The 25142-nt window shown below is 40.4% G+C and overlaps 1 protein-coding gene across 2 annotated transcripts in view; it reads left to right on the top strand.

The window, feature by feature from the left end:
* Nucleotides 1-20052, top strand: part of PAG1 (phosphoprotein membrane anchor with glycosphingolipid microdomains 1) — a 104115-nt gene extending 84063 nt beyond the window's left edge. For both annotated transcript variants that reach the window (XM_066564202.1, XM_066564211.1), the window contains 6 exons: nucleotides 4217-4428; nucleotides 7086-7137; nucleotides 7668-7764; nucleotides 10799-11388; nucleotides 15882-15941; nucleotides 18027-20052. In XM_066564202.1, the coding sequence (XP_066420299.1) occupies nucleotides 4304-4428; nucleotides 7086-7137; nucleotides 7668-7764; nucleotides 10799-11388; nucleotides 15882-15941; nucleotides 18027-18377 (1275 nt within the window). In that variant the 5' untranslated portion in view covers nucleotides 4217-4303 and the 3' untranslated portion in view covers nucleotides 18378-20052. The remainder of the gene's footprint in view (nucleotides 1-4216; nucleotides 4429-7085; nucleotides 7138-7667; nucleotides 7765-10798; nucleotides 11389-15881; nucleotides 15942-18026) is intronic.
* Nucleotides 20053-25142: the final 5090 nt, after the last annotated feature.

Below are 25142 nucleotides of genomic sequence, written 5' to 3'. Positions count from 1 at the left end.
CCCCGAACAGAGACATTCACCAGAGGGCAGCACAATATCACTTTCTATTGTAGGAGCAGGAGTTAATCATTTCAGCCGTCAGAAAGCTCTTAAAAATTAATTAGCTGCTTGTTGTTCCATCGGTATGATTTCAAATAAGCTTCTCTTTAAAGCTAGCCTCAGGAACATCTCCTAAATCCAAGGTATTGATGTTTTAGTGTCCAGACTTTCACGTAGTGGAAGCAGAGGGAATTCAGGCAGTTGTGTTTTCAATCTATGTCTTTGCCAGGTTTCTGTCCAGAGCTGGTTGGGGCAGCTGATGGGTGCTGGTCCAGCTTCAAGCATTCCAGGAGCTCTCCTGGAATATTCCCCAGCCTGGGAGAATATTATTTCAGCCTCATTTTTTGGGAGGCATTAAACAGAAGGAGTAAGCCCTCTGATGTCATTACATGATAAGGGTTCACAGAGGGTTAATCTAGAACCACAGAATCATAGAATGGCCTGGGTTGGAAGGGACACTAAGGGTCATCCAGTTCCAACTCACCTGCCAGGGCAGGGACACTTTTCACTAGACCAGGTTGTTCAGAGCTCCATCCAAGCTGGTGTTTAACACTTCTAGGGATGGGGCATGCTCAACTTCTCTGGGCAACCTGTTCCAGTGCCTCACCACCCTCACTGTAAAAAAATTTCCTTTGAGATCTAGTCTAAATCTACTCTCAGTTTAAAGCCACTCCCCCTTGTTCCATCACTACATGCCCTTTAAAAAAAGTCCCTCACTAGTTTTCTTCTGAGTCCCCTTTAGGTATGGCAGGCTGAGGTGTTTTTATGTTATAATTGTATTTACTTCTGGTTGTCATGTGTGCTGAGCAGATTCTAGGCCCTTTAGCACTTATGCTAAACTCCTGTTGTTCAAGGAGCTGAGAGGAATCACTTGTCACATTTTGCCTGGTTGGCTTCCTTCATTCAGGGCTTCACCTGTCATCAGTCTGTTCCTGTTATTTCTCTGTTCTGCTTGCACAGGTGTCTGCAGCAGTCACCTCCCCTGGTTCAAGTGCCACTGTGCTTTTCTGTCCTGTTCTGACCTCTTTCTCTCAGCGTATAGTCAAAGCATTTTGTGCTTCTTTCTTGTAAATTAACTACATCTTCTGGCCTTGGTCATTCCCTTTGCTGCTTTGACTTCTGCCTGGTGGGGTGCCTCATGTCTTGTGCTTCACTCCTGACATCACTCATAGAGGTCTTCCTTGACTGACTCCTTCTGATCTCACTCCTTTTGAAGTTCAGTCTGAGCTCCATCTGCTCTGGCTCAGACCAACATTTCCTAACTCTGTACTGAAGCCTTCAAAGACAGAGCTTTTCCATGGGGCTGCTCCCCATGTAGCCTTAGCTTTCCTTAGCTTAAATATTATCTTTATTTAAAGTCATGGAAACTTCAGAATATATATTTAGAATTTAAAAAACCCACTTTCCTTACAGTATTAGCTTAAATTACATTACTTAGTCTTTTGAGAGTAGAGTATCCTTCTTCAGAGTAGATACAAAATTATAAACTTAGTAGTAGAAATAATTTAAGTATCTTTCAAGACAGGTCTGTGTCTGCTCTAAAAGAAAATAAAAATGTGCTTCTGTTTTAAGAAAAGTACTTTAAATCCCTATTCTCTTTCTTCTTTCTTTCTTTCTTTCTTTCTTTCTTTCTTTCTTTCTTTCTTTCTTTCTTTCTTTCTTTCTTTCTTTCTTTCTTTCTTTCTTTCTTTCTTTCTCTCCTTCTTTCTCTCCTTCTTTCCTTCTTCCTTCTTTATTTCAATATTAAAAAAATTAGTTTCTTGTTTTCATTTGCATTCATTTTATTTCTTGGGAAAACTAAGGAAAAAAGATAACAAAAATGCTGAAAAATTATTTTGCTCAGTTTCCTTTGTCTTTACATTCCATTTTCATTTCATTTTTTAATTTTTTTTCCCAAGGAAAAAAGAAAATTAGGGGGTTTTGAAGGCAAAAGGATTGGACAAAAGAAACAAAAAGATTTTTCATGAATTTTAAGTTGTAGCAGGGCAGAAAATGTCTTTGAAAATTCACAAAAAAAAAAAGCTTAAAAGGGAAGTACTTTCTATTCAACCATCTTAACAACGGTTTGGGGCTAGTTAAGGCAGCCAGCACAGTGTGCTTTGTAATGTTTTCTGGATGAGGACAGTCCATCACCTTTACAGGAATCCATTCCAGTGCACAGTGCCCTTGCATGACATCACAGAGGTATTTGTGGGCATTACACCAAGTTTTCTCCTGACTAAACCTGATTCAGTTTCCCTTAAGGTCTCTCCATTTCACAGCCAGTGCTATGACTGTGACTCACGGTAGAAATTAACCCAACCTAGGCTTTAAAATAAGGATGAGGCAGAGCAGTGTCATCTTCTGCATGCACAACTTTTAGAGTGATCTGCCTCTGCTTTTAAATGTTTGATTTTCCAGGCTCTGCCAGGATAAGCAGAGAGGCACATTGCCTGCCAGTGGTCATTGCTGAGGAGCGGTGGCTCTTGGCTGTCAGTGCTCAAAACTACCAGTGAGATGTTTGTGCTTTGCCAAGGTGTGTGGCACCTGTTCTTCCTGTGTATTTAGGGATTTGGAGAAGTTACACAATGTCTGGCTTTCTTCTTTCTTGCCCAAACTAAAAATATTTAACTACACCTTGAAATTGGTCATTTTCAGGATCAGCAACTTCTCCCATCTTTTGTTTGTTTCTTCCCATTTCAATTTATATCCAATGCCATTATTACCTAAAGGGAAAATTTTTTTTAAAAAAGCATTTATCCACTGTGGATAAATTAGTGAAGTTCTTCTTGGAAGGTGTTCAGAAGTCTGATCCTGCATGGTTGAAATTAATGAGTTCATTTTATGCAGGAACAGAAATGTTACTTGTAAGAGCTACCCAAACTACCCAGTCACCTAACTTAGTTGTATATGTGTAGCTAATATCTTCTCTGATTCACCAGATTTACTTTGATCTGAGTGGCCTTTTTCTGGGGATAAATCTTTTTTTCTTGTAAGATTTTAATAAGAAAATGGTGATATGTTTTTATATACAAGTATGATATTAGTACCTAGTTGAATTTGTTTTTACAAGGGATGCTTCTGCTGCAAAGAAATAAATATATCTACATACAAATTTCCTATACCAAAAAAGAAATTCTATGAAAATGTATGCATTGAAGTAAGTCATTAGTGGCTTTAGAGATTGTCAATCTTATATTTGTGCTACTTTTTCATTCCCAAAATATATCTGCTCATTTCTTAGCAATTGTATTCTATTTCAGTTTTTATCAATCAAGTTAGGCTGAAAGCCTGTAAATAGGCTTTGCATAACCTGTTCCCAAATTATGGAGGAATTGATACCTTCAGCAGTGAAGAATTAATAACTTCTTTTTAGTTTTGCTATGTCAACAATGTATTGCATTAAATGTATCTACAGAATTTTAGAATATATTGTATACCAAAACTTGTATGTCACAAGTAAGGTTTACCCAGGAGTCTTTTTCTCCATGGGCTGCTGTGCTGTAGCAAAAGTTGTATTTATTCAAGTTCTTAAAAAACACCCTGTTTACTTTGCTCTGTTGTTTCTCAGACTCAGGTGGGGAGAAGCTAAAAAAGAAAGTTCAGTATTGTTACTCTCCAGACACACTATTATGAAAATAAGCATGTCACACAGAAATAAGACGGGATCTTATCTGCTGTGAGAAAGGTGTTTGTGGTATTCCTTTCAAAGACTTACCTGGTTTATTTGTCACTGCACTTTAAGCCTCCAATCACATGCAGGCAGGAGAGACTGAGAGAGAAGGAGGTGAATGTTTGCTGCAGCTCTTTGGCTTGTTAACTTTGCAGAAGTTGTAGATGTTTTTGAAAGCTCACTTTTCAATGAAATTTGCAAATCTAACCACAAAAGAGATTAGTCTGGCCCTCAAAGCAGATTTATAAATCTTTTCCTGAAGATACAAGTACAGAGATGCTGTACTACCTTTTATTCACATTGAGATTGTAGATAGGTAACAGCTTGTGTTAATATTTGACAGATCTGTTCTATGTTACTGTCAGAAATGTAGCTGAAAATCTCTTTGGCTGGCTGGCTTGTACTTGAAACTGGTTTTCATAAGATCTGGATTTGAAAATCTCTCCTGCCAGACTTGTAGCTGTCAGATTCATTATCTTCAAAATTTCTCTTAACTTCTGATGGTGTTTTTCTTTCCTTCTGCAGAAACAGAAGGTGCATGCAGCACAGATGTCAGTCTTCTTCAAGGAGTAACTTCTTCAACCCCAAGTGATCCCAGCTCCTGCTAGTACCATGGGGCTAGAGGGTGTTTTTTTAGGCACTGGACAGATCCATGTAATCCTGTGGGGAAGTTTGGCAGCCATGACAACACTCTTGTTCCTCACCTTCCTCATCTTCCTTTGCTCCAGCTGCAATGGGTAAGGCTCCAGGGCTTAATGGTTCACTTTGGACATAGCTTCATGTATAAATAGTTAGCAGGAAATACTGAGGACTGAGGTACAGAAATTAAAAAAGAAAGGTACCTTTCTCAGAGCAAACTTCAGTTTGAACAGTTCTATTAATTCTAAAATCTAATTGTATTTTTCTTTTGCTGTGAAGGAAGTACACGATTGTGTTTATTTGGTGGTTTCCCCTAAGCAGAAGCCTGAAGCACAGCCCAGGTAGACACTGAGTGTTAGCAGGTCACACCCCTAAGCTGAAACTGAGAACATTATGTGGGCTAAACAGGACCAAAAAAAAGTCTAGGTAAAAAGGAAAGGGAAGTGATTATGTATTTCAGCTTTGCTGTGGCCATTCCTGATGTATTGGGAAAATATATAGTATTGATCCTGCCTTCCATGCAAAAACGAGTAAGGATCAAACAGTGGTACTAATTAATGCCTTCTGCCTTATCCTTATTTTCTTCTCCATAAGGGGATTCAATTTCACCAATACAGGCACTTCTACTGACTTTGTTTATGCATGTTTCGAGGCTCCTTCATGACATGTACTCTGAGCCCTGCTGGCTGCACAGGGAGAGGGGCAGCCTGCAGTCTGTCCATGGTGCCCTTGCACAGGCCAGAGCAGGCAGACCCTTCACTGTGAGGAGTGGCACTGCTGTGGTCCATACTGTTATATTTTGTAAGCACAGCTGAATCAGCCAAGTCTATGGGGAGAAAAATCCAGTACAGCAGCAAAATCTGCAGTTTGGATGCATGTGCCTATAAGGAGCATGTGCTTTCATTCCTTGAGAACACTGAGGAAATTATGCAGCCATAAAATGCCCTGTATTGGCATAAGATGTGTCTACAGTGGAAGGCTTTGTTTTTCAGCAGGATTTATCTAATGCCCACCATGCAAAAAACAGCTGTGAGCAAAGATAGGTCCCAAAGTTGATTGAAATCCTAAAAGGCCTAAGTTAGAACATGTAATTTCCTGTGATTCAGGAGAAACACTTTTGTAAACTGTGAGTTGACACTTCAGTATCTTCTTATTGTCACAGTTTCCTGTGATAGCTGTGTAAAAAATAGTAGAATTTTTTAAAAAATTATTTAAAAGTAGAAACCCTATTTTAAATATTCTTCAGCCCACAGACATTGTATTTAGGTAATGTGTATCATCTTTAAGGCCTTTCCAACCCAAATGATTTTATAATTCTGTGTTTTGTTTTGTAACACACCAGTCCTTGAAACATCTCTAGAAAGATGTGTCAAACCACTGAGTGATCTTTGCAGTTAGAGAGATACATTGCCTGAAATATTCTGGTGATGTTTTTTAATAAATTCTTGTGTTGCTAGTTTGGACATAATATATGTTGTTTCAGGTCATTCTGTAGGGCAGGTTGTTTATGCATAAATGCAATTGTGCAGAATTTCTTCCTGACTTCCTCTTCAGAAATGGATGAGGACATAGAAAACTGAATAAAATTTGTTCTTTCTAAAATATCAGAGTCAGAAAAATTTCCAGAGAGGAAGTTCAGCTTTTAACTTTCTCTGCTGTGCTCTTCTCTGCATGCTCACTTGCTGTTTTGGTATTTCCCAATTAGGTAGAATTTTAACAGTTGCTAATGTGGAAGTACAGTTCACTGCAGACTTCAGAAGAAGCAAAAGTTTCATCTTGTCAATATTTTCTCACATTTTTATATGACTTTTCATCTAGGGGAAGGATTAACATTATTTTAAACTCATACTTTATTGCAGTATTTCTGAATAAGGGCTATATTTCCCAAATGGTAAAAATGGAAATGTGATCCATACTTAGACTCCTTTGAAGGACCCAGGGAAGCGGGATTCCTTTAAAAATGTAGGCCCCTGCTGCTATGAAATTTGTACACCTTTTTGAACTGCTCATGCCTATTATCAATTTGACTGGCATTTTTAGTTATCTGGATTTTGTTGGCCTTTTCTAATTCCTCATAGGATACACATTTTTTTTCTGACACAGTTTAAGGGACTTCCTAAGTAGTCTGTAACCAGAATGTATATCTGAGAATTTCAGATATGATTAAATTAAAGAATTATATTTTTATTATCATAGAATCATAGAATGGCCTGAGTTGGAAGGGACTTTAAAGATCATCTAGTTCCCTGTCATAGGGAACTGGACCAGATTGCTCAGAGCCCCATCCAGCCTGGCCTTGAACGCTGCCAGGGATGGGGCATCCACCAGTAGTTACTTCTTGGAGCAATTTGTTCCAGTGTCTCACCACCCTCACAGTAAAGAATTTTTTCCTAATATTTAATCTAAACCTACTCCCTTTCAGTTTGAAGCCATTCCCCCATGTCCTGTCTCTGCATAATTATTTATATTATATTGTAATAACCATCAGTCACTTCTCACTGTGGTCTTACATTGAGTGAGAAGAAAGGTTTTGTGTGTTTGTTGTACCTCTTCAGTTATGTTTATCACCATTCTGCCTCAATGGTGTTTTTACACAGAGGTCATACCAATTGCTGTAATAATTTTCAGTTATTCCATGTTCAATATTATTGTGAATCATAGTTCTGTTCCCTGCAGGAGTGTAAGGTCTATGAATGATTGGTATTTGTATATTAGCATAATTTGTAGTAAAAATTCATGTGTCTTTTTCATTAAGGGAAAAGAAGGCAAAAAGTCAGAATGGAGATCATGAAAATCTGATGAATGTGGTAGGTATTTATTTCTGGCAGCTTTTGTCTGTCTTGTGGTTGGTTTGTACCAAGCTCCTTGCAAAATACAACTGATTAGAAAATAGCTCAGGAATTTCAAGATGGTTGAGCATGGGAAACTTTAAAAGTTGCAGAATGGGAAGAGGAGGAAAACTCGTGTAGATCCTGATAATCTGCACTTTCTCAGTGCCCTTTCTGCCACCACTGTACTCCAGCCTTCCCTTCACTCCATTTGCAGCCCAAGGCAGTGTACCCTTTGTCAGCTGCTGTCTTCTCATGGGTGAAGCCATAGCAATGTCTAGTACCATAAAAAAGCTTGAAAAGGGCATCACTCTGGACATCTTGGCATTTATTTCTTTTTAACATCTGTAAACACAGGCACTTAAATCTTTGAATCTAGCTGGCATGGTTTGCTTTTCCTGCCTGTAATACCTGTGGGTCAGAGCCCCAGAGATGGGAATGCAATTTGTTGTGTGTTGTATTCATGTGAATGTTGGTTGTGATCCGGGGGTCTCTGATCTGTGTTGCAGCCTTCTGAGAAGGAGGTGTTCAGCCATTCCATCACCAGCTCTGTAACGGAACCTCCCCCAAACAGTGAACAGAACGGAGCCCTCAGCAACGGAGAGGGTGAGTCCGGGCAGCCCCTGCGGGTGGGATGAGCCAGGGGCCCAAGCTCCCTCCTCAGCTGAACGCTGCTGATCCCTCAGGTCTCAGGTTTTCAGCCAGCAGCTTTCCAAGCACACAGGCAAGCCGTTTGCCAGAATACTCTGCACACCTCTGCTGGCTGACACCAGATCACACAGACCTCACAGCCAAGTTAAAAAATGCCATGGAGTCGTTTGCCTTGCTTGGAGGTCAGTGGAGGTGATCATCTCATGGAGATTTGGGTGGTTTAGGCTGCATCTCCACTCCTGTTACTCCTGTGTTGAGAATGACACAGGAACAGGTGAGAGGCAGTATTGCAGAAAGAGCAAAGAAGGCTTTATTCTAAAGAACCACGTGGTTTTTATAGAGTGATAATAAACGATAATAACATAGAGTGATAATAAACGATAATAAAATGATAAAAAACTATATTAAAACGATAATAAATGATACGTTCTGTTTGATTGGCTAGTTAACAAAAACACCTTTCTCATACACCATCTTTGAGAAGAACAGAAAGACAAAGTAGAAAAACACCACCTGCAGATTGTTTATACTAACAAGTTATTACATTCTTACAACTCCCTGAAAATTCTCACAAGCTGCTGTGGGAAACGCTTGTGTTTCTCTCTCTCTGTCCCATGGCATCCACACACTCCTGGGCGTGCTCTGGCACAGCCCCACGCTGCTGCTCCCAGCCCTCCATGCCAGCCAGCACTGGGAGCTGCTGAGGTCCTCTCCTGGGCCACCAGGTCTGGGTCACCAAGCCATACCTGCAGATTGACCAGGTCATCAGGCAGAGAATGGGACCTTCCCTAACCTTGGTAAGCTATGGAACTGGCATAAAACCAGAAGATGAAGCTGCACCTTAGAGTTTCAAAAGTGCTCCAGGAACCTAGGGACATATTTCATGTCCTCCTCCAGGGATTACAGCTTTGGATCACAGTCCTGTGCTGTGCTGTCACTTACATTTTTATATTTTAGAAAACAGGCAACATAAATAGGCTTCCTTTTTTTTCCTTAGTCTTTGCTTTGCTGAACACTCAAAATGATTCACCCTGAAGGATCACTGGAAAATATTTTACTCAGCTGCACCTAAAAATAAACTCACTCTCAGCTCAGAGCCACTGGGAGCCAACTGTTGTCTTCACACTAACACCAACACCAGGGGCTGCACTCCAACTTACAGCTCTCTCCTCATGTCCTGCAACCAGAGGCTAAGCTATTCAGACTTTACCCCTTAGAGACAAGCATCCAAAGTAATTTTTAAACTTTGTTTTTGCAGCTAATTGCTGTTCCCATCCATTGGCTTGTTGTGTATGTAGGTGTGTGCTTCCCTGAGGGACTTGATGTGCAGAGCAAGGCCCTTCAGAATGGAAGTATTTCTCTCTGCCATGAGTCACCACATGTGCAGCTGTCAGAGCTGCTACTAAAAGGTGTGCTATCAACCAGCAGACAGTTTTCAGACTGTCTGTCTGATATTATACTCAGCTTACACTCTGCATAACAGCCCTTCTGAATAACCCAAACCCCTGTGCTTCAATTTCTTACTTATAATTTATGCACTTTTTGTTAATAGTTCTTTTTATTATTGTTTCTGCTAGCTTTTTGAGCAGGGGCAGGGCTATGGAAGAACCATCAAATGCTATGTTTTTTTCCTTTACCCAACCTGCCAGCATTGTCTTATCTATGCCAACCCTTCAGCTACACCAACCCCTTCTGTGCTACCACCCATTCCCACAAAAATACAGAAACTTAAGCTTTCATTGCTTTTGATTATCCCCTCCAGCCTGAATGGAGTGTGTGCTTTCTGGGTTCTGTAAGGGTGCTCAGCACAGCACAGAAATCCCTAGAATCAAGGAGCAGAAAGGCAAAACTCCTATCTCCCATTCAGACAGTGATTATCATCTCACACCTCCAGTTCTGTCCTGAGTTTTTTAGTCAGGGTATGGCTCCCTGCAGGTGCTGACTGTGTCTGCATGCCCTGAACACAAGAGAAAGCAATGTCCATGGCAACCACCAAATCAAGGGCATCGATTGCTTTGGCAATGCTTCTGTCACCATGTCAAACACACTGAAGGACACAGAGAATGGGTTGTTTTTGTTGAGATAGTGCCTTAGGAACTGTACTAGGAAAAGTAAAGCTGTTCAGAAGTGATTTTTTAAAGAAATAGTGTGAGGTAAAGTTACCTACCGTGCTTGAAACGTGCTTGTATATGCCCATGAATGCATGCAAATGTCACACGTGTGCTGTGAGATGAGAAGCCCCATACATTTCAGTCCCTCATTCCTCTAGTGACAGTGACATGTGGCCCACTTCTGGGACCTGAAACAACATGTTCTGCCTGCCACTACCTCCTGAAGTCTAGTCTTGTCTCTTGTGCATATGGCCAGCTCGTTAGTAGGTTGTCAACCAGCATTATGTGCTGCGAGACTAAGAGAAGGATGGCTCAGCCCTCGGTGGGGAGCTCCTGCTGGAGCCTGCAGGGAGGGCTGAGCAAAGTGCAGCTCCAACCAGAACTGGGCCAGCATGTTAAACAAGCTGAAGGATGGTGGGGAGGAAGAAGGAGCGCTTTCCTTTTGATTCCAAAGGATGGGGAAATGCAAAGAGGAAAATCTGACAAGGATTTTTTTAAGGCACTTGATTTGAGGCCTCCCACCTGTTTCCCATCTGAGACTATTGAGCACTCTGTAATCATTCAGTGAAACTGAGTACAAGGCAGCTGAATATCCCACCCCCTGTTCTGACAGTGAATGCTGTTGCCATATAATGTGACTTGGGGGTGTACAGACTATTTTAGATGTTGTGAGAAAGACATTTTACCAGTAGAGTGCAGAAATGTCTGTAACTGAAACCTTCTGATAAGCAAAAAGCATGCTAATCACTAGGCATTTCCAAGCATTAGCATCATTTATCCTTTCCAGCATGTCACAAAAACAAAGTGATGTAGAGAGTACCAAATCACACCTTTTAGTTATGCCTTTGTTTGTTATTCTTCTCTGTAATTTTCTTTAGTTCTTTCTGAGGACAGTACAGCTGCCTGTATCCAGCCTTATGAAGAAGTACAGACATCTGATCTACTAGATCAACAGGATACCCTTGGAAAGTCTATAAAATGTCACCAGAGCCGGGAGCTACCCAGTATTCCCCCTAACAACCCCATGGAAACTATAATCTCATCTAGAAATGCAGAAAATGATCAAGGTCTTGGAATGGAAGGGCCTTATGAAGTCTTGAAAGACAGCTCCTCTCAGGAGAACATAGTTGAAGACTGCTTGTATGAAACTGTGAAGGAAATTAAAGATGTTGGAGCAGTAGTCAGTATGGAAGGGAGCTCTAGCAGCAAATCAAAGGCTTCACTGACAGTTTCTGAAGGTCAGAGCCAGATTCCTGAGTGCAGAATTGAGTCAGCAGAATATGCATCTGTTGACCGAAATAAGAAGAGTCGCCAAAGTGCAAATTCAGAAAGTCCTCTTGACAACATACCAGATGTAGAGGATGAGCTTCCCCCTCCAGTACCCATGAAACTTCTTGATGAAAATGAAAATGTGCAAGAAAAAGAAGTGGAAGAAGAAGTGACAGAAGGAGCAAGTAAACCAGAAAAGGTAAATACTACAAATATTTGTCCTCATCAAACAGCCAAATAATGATTGAGAACATATGGGTGGGAGAGGATTTTATTTTTCAGTAATAAATAATAACAAGAAAGGAACCCCACTCAAGATGAGGCAAGACTGTAAATGGAAATATGATAATGTGTAGTAGAATCTTTGTGTTAGAGGTATATGCTCATTCTATTGCTGCCTGTATTTTTGATTGTTGCAGCTATGCACTACAAAAGCCTTTTCCCAAATATTATCCAGGAATTGCATAGGAGGCTTCTGCTTCTTTGTTTGATGGTATTATACTTGTGGAAGCTATTACAAAGGGCATCCAGTATCTCTGTCACCATCTATATATTGTCCTTTTTTTCCTAATGAAACTGCAACTTACAAAAAAGAGAGGGGAGCATCCTTGTTGGATGTCCTTACTTTAGATGTGCCTCTTTCATTGGGCCACTTTGACTTAGCTGTGCAAGTGTTATGCACTCACTTTGTCTTTTGCTGTGGGAGAGAGGGATAGAAAGAGAGAGAGATTGCAGCTGTATGCTTTTATATTTGTCAAATTCTGCATGTCACATATAAACAGAGTGTCAGGAATTTCTAAGTGCTGAAATCACAGCCAAAAGTTAAGTTTTCTCAGCAGCTTATGCTTCCTCCCTAGGAACGAGTTGTGGTGAATTCATTGAAATATAAATTTATGACATTTTCAACAGTTTCCCATTTGTAGTTTTTTATCGGAAGTCATTTTAAGGATGCTTTCAGATCATAGCAGAGACTTTTCATAAACTGTTGAGTTTGCATTTTTCAGAATATTTCGATATCTTCTTATTAATTGTGAATGAAAGAACTGTAGGTTTAGCAGATTTTTGGTGTCTGAGTCATCAAATAATATTCGGTAGGTATTGATGAAAATTTCAAAAAAATTCTTAAGATGCAATGTGACTTTTTAATGTAAACATTTATGTGAAAAATCACAGCAGAGCTGAGGCACTGTTACTTGGTTTTGGTTGTTCTCTTATTTGAAGAATTTCAATAATCCAGGAAGAAGGCAGAAGAGTATCTTGTTAAATAAATAACTAAGCATGTAACTTGTAAAGCACAAGATAGTCTAAATGCATAAGCTGAAGACTTCTTGCAGTATAAAAATTGCTTAGCTAGATTCTTCAGTGCACATTTTTACAACAATGAGCTCATTAAGCAAAAAATTAAGATGTGACTGTCAACAATAATCCAGAAACATTCTCCCCTCCCACATTCCAGCCATAAGTAGTTTCTAATTAAACTTTTAGATAAACAGCTTAGTGTAAAAGTGATATTTTCCCTACCAGGTGTGAAAAGACTAGCAGAAAGTAATTGTATTTCCCAGGCACCAATACAAAGGAAAAGCCTTTGCTGCTCTGTAGCTCCCCAGCACACCGTGTATGCCGTGTCAGTAACTGCCAGGAGTGGGAATTGATTAAAATGGTTCAGGTTTTGAAGGATTAATCAAGAGATGACACATGCAGTCCCCTAAGTGCCAGAAAAAAAAGGTGTTTGTCTAATTAAAATTTATTCAGAGCTGAAGGCACCCTGAGTTAAATCTTGGGCAGCATCAGATCATTGCTGTGCACGCTGCTGGGTACATGCATTATGCATCGGGGTGTGCCTGTCCTGTCCTTGAGAGCTACAGCTGCAGCAGAGCTGGAGATGGTAATTGATGGAATATATAAATGTCATTATTGTTGGCATTGTGTGGGGAGGGGGCTGGGGGATTGTTTTTCTGTTGTGATGATGGTAGTTTTTCCCTGTATTTTGCTGCCTCAAGCAATGCAGAGCAATGCCTGGTTTTTCGATGTGGCAACCAGAATGAAGATGTTCATGGAAATGTATGTTACACTGATAACTCTTTTAGTTAGACTCATAGGTGTTCCTGGTTTTGCTTCCTTTCCATGACTCTGCTTAGCTGCTTTGTTTAGCATGGCATCTGTATCCCAAACTCTTCAACCTTCTGCCCTGGCCCTGATGAAGACAGAAGTTGTGTGTACGTCCTGCAAGTCTCCCTCACTATGATGAGGGCACACAGAAGGGACAGGCAGGGAGACACCTGTGTAACCAAGGCTTGTACCTGCCAGCAGAGAGAACAGACTGTGTCCAAGCTGTCTCAGTCTCACTGTCTAAAAGAGGGCAGCCAGGGTGATGCCCAGCCCATGCCAGTCCCTGAAGCACTCCAGTCTGGGAGAGAACTTGGTGGACCAAGCCAGAGGCCATTCCTGTATATAACAGCATGAAAACTACAAAGCACCCTTTTAAGAGCCAGCTGTGCAATAACGGATGAAAATTTACCTAAAGAGGTTTTTGGCTGTGACCCAGCCAAATCCTTTGGAAAGACTTGGGAAGAAAGACACTTTTAACAGCACAAGGCCCTCTTACAGGCCTCTGTCACCTGCAAAACCTTGAACATCATTCTTCTAATAAAACTGAAAAAGCAGAATAGATTTCTTTAGTTCTTTCTTTTATTTAAAAAAAGAAGTATGAATCTCCTTTTTCGCCCAGGTCTTTCCAGAGTGAGCAGTGGTAGAAGTGCTATCTCTGTGTCCATTCAGCTGCTGCCATCTGATTTCAGCCTTGCACAGTCTGAGAATGAGCAAAGCATCTCTTACAAATGCATCCGAGGAGAATGTTCTTGTTCTTGTGCCCAAGTCAGGAGCAGCAGCTGAGCCAAAGAGCAAAATATCAAGTGCTGTTGAGGAACAAAAAGAAAGCAGAAGGCAAATAAGGACACATGTTGTTTGTGTTGCTACTGTTGAGGTTTCACCTTAGTTTAAAATGTTGCTAGGTACAAAATGTTGAGGGGCAAGCGGGATTTAAGTTTCCAAGATAACAATATCCTCCAAAATGGATGTGTCACAAGCTTCACATTTAGAAGAAAGAATGCTGTGTCAGGGGAACAGCACAGGATGGCAAACACCCTGGTATATTTGTCATACTTGAGTGGAAAACTGTAGAAGGGGTCCTGACACATGGTGCTTATAGACACACTGATGACAGAAAAATCACTGAAGAATTTTATGAGCACATGCTTGATCTAATGTGTGAGGATGAAATTAGTAGCTTACTCCCCAGCAGATATAGATGCAGATAGGAAAGACTAAACTAAGTTGCTGTAGTGAAGCAGATTTAATACAAGCCCAAAATATATTTGAACTTTTCCTTTTTCTTTTGTTTTTTTGGGGTTTTTTTTCAGCTGGTTGGTTGGTTGGTTGGTTGGTTGGTTTTTTTAAGAGTAAACAAACCACAGATTACAGAGCACTGTTCTCCAGTCAGTGAGAAAGAAGTGAGGGAGCTTGTCAGTGTGAGGGAAACTCTTCGGGTGCAGCAGGCAGAACTTCAGTGTACTTTGGGCCAGGGTCTGTCAGAAGTGCCCAGGAACCTGGAGTTTGGTATTTACCAGAAGTAAAAACAACAAGACAATGGAAGGAGGAAAGAATCTATCACAATGAGCCTCTGAGAAAAAAAAAAAAAAAAGAAAACAAGTTGTGTGCCTGGAAGTAGTATTTTATTAACTATGCTGAAAATAGCTCTAGTCCTCCATGTCTCCATGTTGGCTTGCACTGGAGGTGGTATGAAGTATTTTAGTTGGAGAAGTTGTGTGAAAGTCCAAAATACAGCCTTTTACAGTGCTGGAAGGCTCCCTCTGAATCACTGTGGAGCAGGAGTCCAGCAGAGCCTTCTTGGCTCTTGCCAGGGAGGAGGCATCCCACAGCTGCTGTGCAGCAGCAGGGCTTTGTTGTTGTAAAGGTCTGAAGATGATTTTCATAAGAGCAAAATGCTTTTCCTCTGATGTTTCATGACCTGTTTTACACAGAACACTTTAAATGCTTGAAATTAGACTTGATACCAAACCAAGCCCTCCATCCTTCAGTGACTCTGCTGTGTGACCTGGCTCCAGCTCAGGGTGGGCTGCAGCAGGTCTGAGTGGTTGTGAGGCCAGGCTGCTGAGCACCTCTGCACAGGAACTGCATTCCAGGGGTGGAGGACACAGCTCTCCCATGCAGCACGACCAGGATCTACAGAATGAAGGGTAACAATCATCCAGAAGGTGTCAGCTGAGTATTGTTCTTCTGTCATCTAAAAGTGTATCTGAAAATCCCGTGAAAGGACAACTGGTGTATCACAACAGCTGACTTCTAATTGTTCAGAAGCCTCTGCAGATACTTCATAAGAGGTGTAAAGGCAGAGATACAGTGGTGCAGTGGTTTCTTTAACCATTACATTATTTTTACCCTTTTCAGGTCAGGATAACAGCAGATACATTAAAAAAGCTTTACCAACCTCAGGGCTGTAATCTCCAGAGAAGTACTCTGAATAGTGGGGGTATTAGCTATATATAATGGAGGTTGAGAGCAAATGACCATAAAGTATAATGTATTGATTATAATGGGAGGGTTTTGTTATAGATTTCGCACTGTTGATGGGTAATGAGCCTTTTATTTCCTTTCTTTCTTCCTTTTTTACAGAGGCTTAGTTCAGTGTCTTACAAGTCTCGAGAGGAAGATCCATCTCTTACAGAAGATGAGGTAGGTTTCTTGCATGAAATTCAGTAACTAACTAGAGAGCAATTTTTAGGCACAAATTAGCATAAGCTCTGGGTGATTAAGCAGAATCCAAGAAAGGTGAAACTTGTGTGAAAGGAAAATGAAAGCCCAAGGTTCTCTGCACAGAGAACCATTCCTAAAATCAGAGGTATTCTAACGTATGGTTGTTTCAGGCCCATAGGTTAAACGTAGTTTCAGAAAACAATAGGAAGCCATAATTAGTTGATTGTTAGGGTAATTTCTTGATTTGGATGGCAAGACCTTCTCAAGAAGAATAACCAGCAGCCTTTTGAAACATATGCTCCACCTTCCCCATGCAAAGTGTTTGGGGCTCTGGGAAGTAAGCTGAAGCACAATAAAAGCACTGGAACATAAACTGTTCTTTATGGCCAACTGTCTGTTGGTCAGATAAATGGAGGAGAGTTAAACAAAGAGAGAAGTTAAACATAAATAAGGCTGTTTGTGATCATCTCCAGTACACCCATGCCATTTATAAATATGTTTTCTGGACATAAAACTAAACACAAACTTGGCAATGAGCTAGGTGAGCTAATGCCTTCTGCTGGGAGAAGCACTCCCAGCCATTAATGAATAACCTGACCTTGAAGTGGGTTAATGTAATCTAATACTGAGAAGAGTTGAAGTACAGATGAGTAGAAAAGCCATTTTTTGTTAGCTGAAATCAGTAAAGAGTAAGAAGTATTGCCATCTTCAAGATGATTTCCCTCTAAAACAAACAAACAAAAACCAACCAGCCCCAAAAACCCCAAACCAAACCAAAACCAAAAAATACCCCAACCAACCAATCAACCAGCCAAACCCAGCCCCATGCAAACACACACACACACACACACACACAAAATCCCAGAATTATCAGAAGTGGTCTGGTTTGTCTGCTTCAGTCTGTGTTGCCTATTGGTAATGGACATTTTTATGCTAATCTACTCTTTTAACTGGATTGATGCAAACCCAGAATGGCTTTGCATGCCTGGGAAAGAACTTCAAGTGTAATGGAAGAGCTATGTTGCATTGTGATATTGGGTACCAGAGAAGCTGTGCAGGGAATTTCAGCCATCTGTCTTGTGCAAGGGCTAGTATCCATTTGGCCTGGGAGAGGAAATTAAGACTGATTCCTGTGCTTGGCAACAGCCCAGGTAATCCCTGAGCAGAGGGACATGTGTTGGTGTGGGCTTCTCCTCACCTTTTCATGAAGGGCCACTTTCATGCACTTGTTGAATTGTACCACATCACCAGAGGAAACTTTTAGTCAGGAATGAAATGCTGGCTCCCTTTCTGCTGTTTACAGCTGAGAGGATTCAGTCTCCAGTCTAAAGTTCACATACTCAATGCCTGAGAAGCAGCTCTTCTTTGTAGGCAAAGTGTAGTCAACAGAGCAGACGTGGCATATCAGTATTGGCACTACTTGCTATTATCTGGTCTGAGTAATTTATCTACAGATTTTTAATGTTGTCTTCACATGTGTTGGTGCCTATTTAGTCCTGCCTACAAAAACAATTAACTATTAATTATTAATTAACTGTTCTTCTATTGCAGTGTCTCTAAAAGCAGAAAAGTAGCCACTACCATTAAAAATAGTAACAATAATAATTTTTAAAGCCCTAAGGATCCGACAGCATCCTTCATTACAGCAGTTCAATCTGATCCTCCCTTTGATGCCTCTCTCCCTGTTGAATCTAAATTGATTCCACGACCATAATAAAACTTGCAAGAGCTCCTGCTTACAAAGCCATTCCCTTTTGCCCAGTTATAAATTTCTTGCCAGGGTTTTATATTCAAGGAAGTTTTACATTTATAAACTTACTTTATAAAGCATTCCTTTTTTTTAAAGAAAACCATCTGTAAATGCATGCCAAAAAAGGAAGGATTTGTAAGAAATAGTTGGGGTTTTTTTTCCACAGAAAAAATCATATCGTTTTAGAATGGATATCTTTTTATCAGAAGATCCTGTCTTTTCTTAAAAGCCAACATCCTTGTAGTACAAGGGTACAGACTGGTGCACAAGCTCTATGCCATGCTCCATACTCAGCAGATGTCTCCTTTTCCTAGATCTCAGCCATGTACTCATCGGTGAGTAAGCCAGGACAGGCCATCAAGGCACTGGATTCTCCTTACACCTGCATTCAAGAAATTGCATCTCAGAGGTCCCCCTCCATTTGCAGTGGCCTCTATGCAAGTGTGAAGGACTTTGAAAACACCCTCAATTCCACCACTGTGCCTCAGTCAGCGGACAGACCAAACGGGGAGCTGGAGCCGGACTATGAAGCTATCCAGGCAGTGAGCCAAGAGGAAGAGAGGACCTTGGTGGTGCCCAACACAAACCACACTGCTCTTTCAGGAGAGAGCGACTACGAGAGCATAGGGGACTTGCAGCACCACAGGGAATTCACCAGACTTTAACCACTCCTGCAGCGGATTTCCACGCTGTAATTTTCGAAGGACAATGAAACATGGAGAGGGAAGTGCTTTTCCTGTGGAACACAAGTTGTGAAGAAGCAATGTACGTTTCAGCCAGGGTGTGATACCTGCTGGTTTTTCTGGGTGGTGGATCAAGGCTCATGGGAAAGGGTACATCAGGTCAGAAAGATGACCAGGAAAATGTAAAGGTTTCTTTATTGCTATTAGCTCCAAGGCAAGCGTAATTTGGGAAGGAGTGCCATGCTTGTTGTCCTGATAGGATTACATACCAAAAAGACTACCTTTACACAAAACTAGCTTCTCATTTTAAGAGATTATTTTATGTAAATTTCTTCAAAGTTTTTCAAGCATAATTTTTCATTCAAGTTTTGGCATCTGCAATGTTGAGCAAACCACGGATAATTGTACCTCAACTCAGACTTACTCTGTGGGGCTGGGGAAGATGCATTCACTTCTATGTCTTTTGGGGAGCTCTGGCCACCTTCACTGCAACTAAAGTGCAAACAACAGTAGTTCACAAGGGACTGACTCCAAATGTACTTGAATTAATTCTGCTGGCTTTTTCTTTTTTCTTTTTTCTTTTTTTTATGTCAAGGGCTGTAGAATGTGACTTTCAGTATTTGAGATGTGTACTGGTATTTGTAGGGGTTTTGTTTGATTATTTGCGAAATATTCCTTTAAAATGGCAATGGTCACCCTTAGCATTCTTGCACTGTTTCCCTCAAATGGGCATAAACATGTACATACACACACCCCAGACCATTGTCATGTTGCAAAAATTGTGCAATTGAATGCATTGGCATAATGTGTATAATCTAACCTTAGTAGTGTTGAGTAATTTTTTTGCAGAATTTTGCCCTTTTTAAAGACTTAACTATTTTAATGTTTGTCTAGTTTCTTATATAGGAAAAATTCTGTACTGTGTTCAGTGGGTAATACATTTTTTTTACAACATATTTTTCATCTTAAAAGTTTTTATAGATTAACTTACTAGGGTTTGTAACAGGAGGAATCCCATTCTTTATTTGGGTATGATTTTTGGTTTGGTTTTTTTTTTTTCCTATTTCAAAAGTAGATAAATGAAAATTGCTTTGGGGTTGTTTTGTTGACTTTTTCTGTCTCCTTGAGCAGGGAAATGGAACATGCTTTGCTGTTTTTAAGCTAAAATTATGGAGTCTATGTAAAAGAACACTGCCAAAGGGCAAAAAAGAGGCAAAAGGGACAGTGGGATTTAGTCAGGCATAGCCACTGGTCCTCCTTGTTCTTCTGCTAAAAGGAGCAGGAGGGCAACCAAGACCTACTTGGGCCTCTGAAAAACAGTTTGAAAGCCACTGGCTTTTCAAAAATGCTGAATTATTCTGTTACTGTGAAAAACAAAGTGCAATGCTTGGATGAAATAAGCAGGTACTGGATTGGTACCTTTTTTCTTCAAGAATAATACAATAAATAGTACCATGGTACAAGAATAGTCCAAGGGTAAAGAACTAGCATTGTGTGACATGCATGTGCACATATCCCCATGTATATAAGCATACACTTGTAATTTGGACACAAGTATAAGTTATAGTCCAAGCTGGCAACATTCACATACGTAATATCTGGCATGTGCTTGAAGAGCAGTTTATTTTTAATTCAAAATAAACAGTACATAAACTGAGGTTGGCTTATTCTGTAGTAAACAAAACAGGTTTACTTCCAGCTCAATTGGTACTGGGTTTTGAAGGTTGAACCCTTCTCGGGTCCTTGGTCAGTTCTCAACATGACTTGGTACTATAAAGAGCAAGCATAGATCTGGTTACACACATTTATTAGAAATAACTTCATAACTGAAAGAAGTGTGCTGATTTACAGGCTTTGCCTGCAAGTTTGCTGAGGAGCAGTGCAGTTGTGCAGTCAGCCTCTGCCCACTGGGTGGCTCAAACTTTGTGGATCCTGACCTTGTGCAACAGTGCAGCACACTCTGATCTATAACTCTTCCTTGAAGGAGAAGAAGTTCAGATCACTCCACATCCATCCTGTTCTTGACCATGCTGCCATGTTTTGACAGCTGCAGCAAACCCTTTGCTTCCACTTCAGTGCTTTTTAAGGATGACTGTGGTTCTGCTTTCTGGAGGTTTTCCCTTTATAAAAGTTTTTGTTTCTATTTCCTTGAATGTGAATTCATGAAGTTCACCTTTGAATGTTCTCTCCTTCTACTTCACACTGTTTAAGGCCAAAGATCAGATGCATCATTTTTCAGAAGATTTGTCATGCTAAGTCTGAAGAATTTCTCTAGTCTTTAACTATGTGTTTGCTGTCTGTTCCTTGCTCAGGGGTACCAGTTTATATATGTAGTCCTCAGTCTGACTCCTGCAGTTTAGTGGCAGACATGCCTCAACTCCTGATATTCCCAAATGCATCTCAAGGTGTAGTTATCCTTTTACATGGATGACTGCCTTTGGAGAAACAGTAGGAACATGAGGTTTGCCAGGTTCACTAGATTCAATTTCAAGATATCTTGAGATAATGTCAGTTGATAGCAAAGAATAGCCCTGAATTCTTGATTGTAAAATTTTAAGGTGCAAAAGAAGAAAAGCAAACATCACTCTAGAAATACTCCCATTGAGACCAGCAGGTCAAAGGATGGTGGAGGACTGTCCGGTCATTCTGTTGTCTTTCACAGCCAGATCAGAAATGTTGCTTTGTAGGAAGGGACACGAGTCCTTCCGTCCTTTCTTTCCTCTGTTCTGACAACTGCTCCTGAGACCCCCTAGGCTTCCCTTTTACACAGTGAAAGAAAAATTTTCCTCCCCCTCTCTTCTTTCTTTGGTTTCTGTCTTTAACCTGTCTCCTACAGCCTTGCACTAGGAGCTGGTACCATGTCTGCAGTGCTGTGTCAGTGGCACATTCCTTCCTCTTTCAATTACTTTCAGACTGGTCACAACCTTTTAATGGTTCATCAGACCCCAGTCTCATGGAGAAGCAATTCACATTTTGGATTGCTGCTTTTGGGATGTGTACCTGCCCTCAGCCTTGAGACCCACACACCCCTTAAAAGCTGCAAAAAATAATTACCCTCCTGAACAAGGATGTATGGGGGAGTCCATAACTCCCCTGCAATCACCATTATGTAGTTTAATGCTAAATGAAAATGTTTTAGAATTCAGACCAAGGTTGGTAAGTGAGTATTTACATTTTTTGACAATGAATCAATGTTCTGGTTTAGTTCCCTCTTCCCAGAAGTAATACCTGTTCTTTTATGGCTGCTGTCAATGCCTCCTTTTCATTAATATATTTGATAGAAAGATTTTTCCAGCAGTAATCCCCAAAGAGATTCATCTGACTGTAAAGAAAAGGGAGTTTCTTCTACTTGTCTCTTTACTGCTCTTTTTAATTCTTTCACCATACCCCTAAATAAAATTTCAACATCCAAAATGAAGTGTTTGTTACCTGGTGATGTTTTCTGGGAAGATTCACAGTCTATTTCTTTGCTTCCTTTTTTTGGCACAACAGTACAATAAGATCTCACAGCAAATTGCCACAGTAAGGCCAACAGAAGCTGTAATGTGTATATAACTGTACTAGTGAAAAGGTCATTTTGATTTCCCTCTGGGAACTGGTAGAAAATAGGAAATGCAGTTCAGACATCTCTTCCATGAATCTGTGTCTTCCGTGAAAGTTGTTCTTACCACATACCTAGCCAGTGCTAATCCAATATGTAAACCAGTCATCCTGTTCTACCATAAATGTAGAATAATTTTCTCAGTCACAGAGAGAAATAAATTCTTTGCAGATACCTGTAGCATGGGCATGTACCTAATTACCACAGTTAGATCAGTTATAGTGCCTTTTCTACAAAGTAGCTAGTACTTCCATACTCTTTTCCATACTGTATGTGTTTAACTCAAAAGTATAAAGGGACAACCCCAATGTTTACTTGTCCCAACTTGGAAACATCTTTATAGAGACACATTTAATGTTAACTCAGTTAACTAGACCTCAAGTTAGCCCTACAATAGCAATAGTCACTCACAAACATTCACAAAAAAGCCCAGTAATGTAGCTATGATGACCAAGCTTTGCAATAAGAATTATCAGTCTTCTTTTGAAGAACCTAGCTTTTACAATAGTGAGCATTCAGGGAGGTGGTGTTCATGTCAACTGTGAAAAATTTGTTGCTTCAGTCTTTCTATTCATATAAATTGCAGGCTTGCTTACATGTAGCAGGATCCATGGGGTGAGGGATGAGTAGGTGTGGGGATTCATATTCATGAGTAACCCAGAGCTGGCTCATCCCCATAGTTTCAGCTGGCTGATGACCAGCTGCCTTTTCTCCAAGCCCTCATCCATCGTGCCTTCAAGGAATCCATCCTGAGGGGCTGCATGCTTCTCCATGGCTCCCTGAACAGCTCCTGTCCTCTGGTTTGAACACAATCCTGTGTACGCGGTGCTCTCAGTTCAACCTCTCAATGGTGCTTCTATAAGATGCTGGATAAATGGTTTGCATGTGTAAAGCTGTGACACAGAGTGCTCTCTCTGGTATTGTCTGCTTTCCAGAACTTCATGTTAACTGTGCTACTCTTGACTACAAAAGCTGCCAGTGCTGCCCTGTCTCTTGCTCATCTCACTGCAGCCAGTGCGGAGTCACCCCATGTGACAGCCCTGCCCAGGCTGGGACACGGGTGTTTAAAAGCAGCCATTCAGGCCAGGTGACTTGGCTTGGAAGCAGCCAGAGACAGGACTCTCATCTGTGCACTGTGGGACTGGAAACATCATACCCCAGCTCAAGGACTTTATTTCTGTCTCCTATTGTGCATATACATTTGTTTGCCACATGATGTAAGAAATCTGTTTCTGTATCAAATATTTTAATTTGGACCACACTCCAGTGAGGGGCTCTTGCTCTTAGGCAAATAACCAGTTATTTCAGATGAGTTTTATTTTTTGAGGTTGAAGTATGCCTGAATAAGGCTTTTACATCCCTCACAAGTAATTTGGTGTGGTAGTCTGCTGCAAAACAGAAGAATGCAGAAGATGCTTAGCCTGACAGATGCTCCTTTGGTGGTGTGCTGAAGACTTTCAAGGGCAGGTCTCTTCCTGGGAGCAGGGAACATAATTACTGTTAATACAATTTCATGTCCTGGTGCTGAAGTTGATTTGTAGCATCTCTTCTGGGAGGGTGGTGGCTGAAGTCATTGCCAGAGCAGATCTCAGCCTCCAGCCTTAGAAAAGAAAATATATATATATAATATATATCCCTTGCTGCTGGCAAGCAACATGTGTTCAGGATTATGTTAAAGATAAATGCTGCAAACATCACAGAACTAAAAATATAGGGTTCCCTTTTTTCAAGGAGATACAACCCCCTTGGCTGGTCAGCATAAAATATCCCAGGCTTACAAAACTTATTAAACAAATTAATTGCCTATGTGGTGATTTTCCAGGAGTGCATTAGGATTTCACATACAGTAGGCACTGTTCTTTTCTCCTGAACAGAGAAAAATGACAACTTATTTGTAATACAAGGTTCCCATTGATTAATTGATAAAACTTAATTTACATATAATCCAAAGGTCAGCAAGAGTGTCTACACAATGTAGATATATCTTAGTTCTGGCACCCCAATTTCCATAGAAATGCACAGATTATCTTTACATTACGAACCCACTGGTCTGTGCCCAGTCTATGGGAAATATAAATCTTACAGTTCTGTTTTTACAAACTGTGAGGTTTTGTTTCTGGAGGCCTTCAGTTTTAAGCTGGCCAGAAGGACAGTCACTACAAATATGATAGCAAAGTGCCTAAAAATATGGATGTTTCTGTAAAGATGCTCACTGTTATTGCACAGCCACTTGACTACTGTATGTGGTGCTCTCTTGCTATACACATTCCTAAATATTGGCTTTCATTTGTGGTGTTCATTTATTGTAATAATAGCACAGTCTGACAAGGGTTTTGTCTCTGCAAATTCATTGGCTGATTTTAGCTAGCATGTGTTTGTACAGAAAATACAAATTTTTTTCTTTTGTTTAGAAAGCAGGTATGTTATTTCCTATAGTTTATGATAATGCAACAATTGGCTTAGATTATTTATAAGGTATGTAAGTAACTTGACTTCAGAATGCTTCATTTGAGATTTCAGAATGCCTCCTGTTCACTACAAGACAATATAACCAACTCTTGTCCTTTTAATCATGCTATATTGAGGAGGAGGGCTTAAACATTACAACTCTTATTACTGTATTAAAAAAAAATGGGACAGTTCTGGTGTTTTCAGTTCCTAATGTCTAAAAAGAGAACAGTTTTAACTCATATTTTAACTTTCAGCATAGGTGGGATTTGGACTACCTTCACTCACATTTATGGAACTGCTCTTCCCCACTATGTTCATCTGTCACCACCTGAGTATCTCTTTTGTCCTTAGTGAAATATGACAGTTGTACAGAGGGCACAGAAACTGCATCACATTAACACTCCTGAATGGGACCTTTCCAATGTGCCTGTGAGATTCAGAAACCTGGACTTCAGTTTGATGATCTCATCCTGTCTGGAGGCATCTGTGGAGGTCTTCACTTTCTCTCTAGGCAAGAAATTCTGTTGCTTGCAAGCACTCAGATGACAGTCAAAGACACATATAAGATGTGAATTGTCACAATGTTTAAGTGCATTATTAAAGAGACATCTAAGAGCACAAGAACCTGCTTTCTCACATGTCTGAGGATACTGGAATTTGCTCTTTGTATCTGAGACTGAGAAAGGTCACATAAC

The sequence above is a fragment of the Molothrus aeneus genome, chromosome 1 (assembly GCF_037042795.1).
Source record: "Molothrus aeneus isolate 106 chromosome 1, BPBGC_Maene_1.0, whole genome shotgun sequence".
Classification (NCBI taxonomy): domain Eukaryota; kingdom Metazoa; phylum Chordata; class Aves; order Passeriformes; family Icteridae; genus Molothrus; species Molothrus aeneus.
Note: the sequence above shows the minus strand (reverse complement) of the source record. Positions and strands in the feature narration are given on the sequence as shown.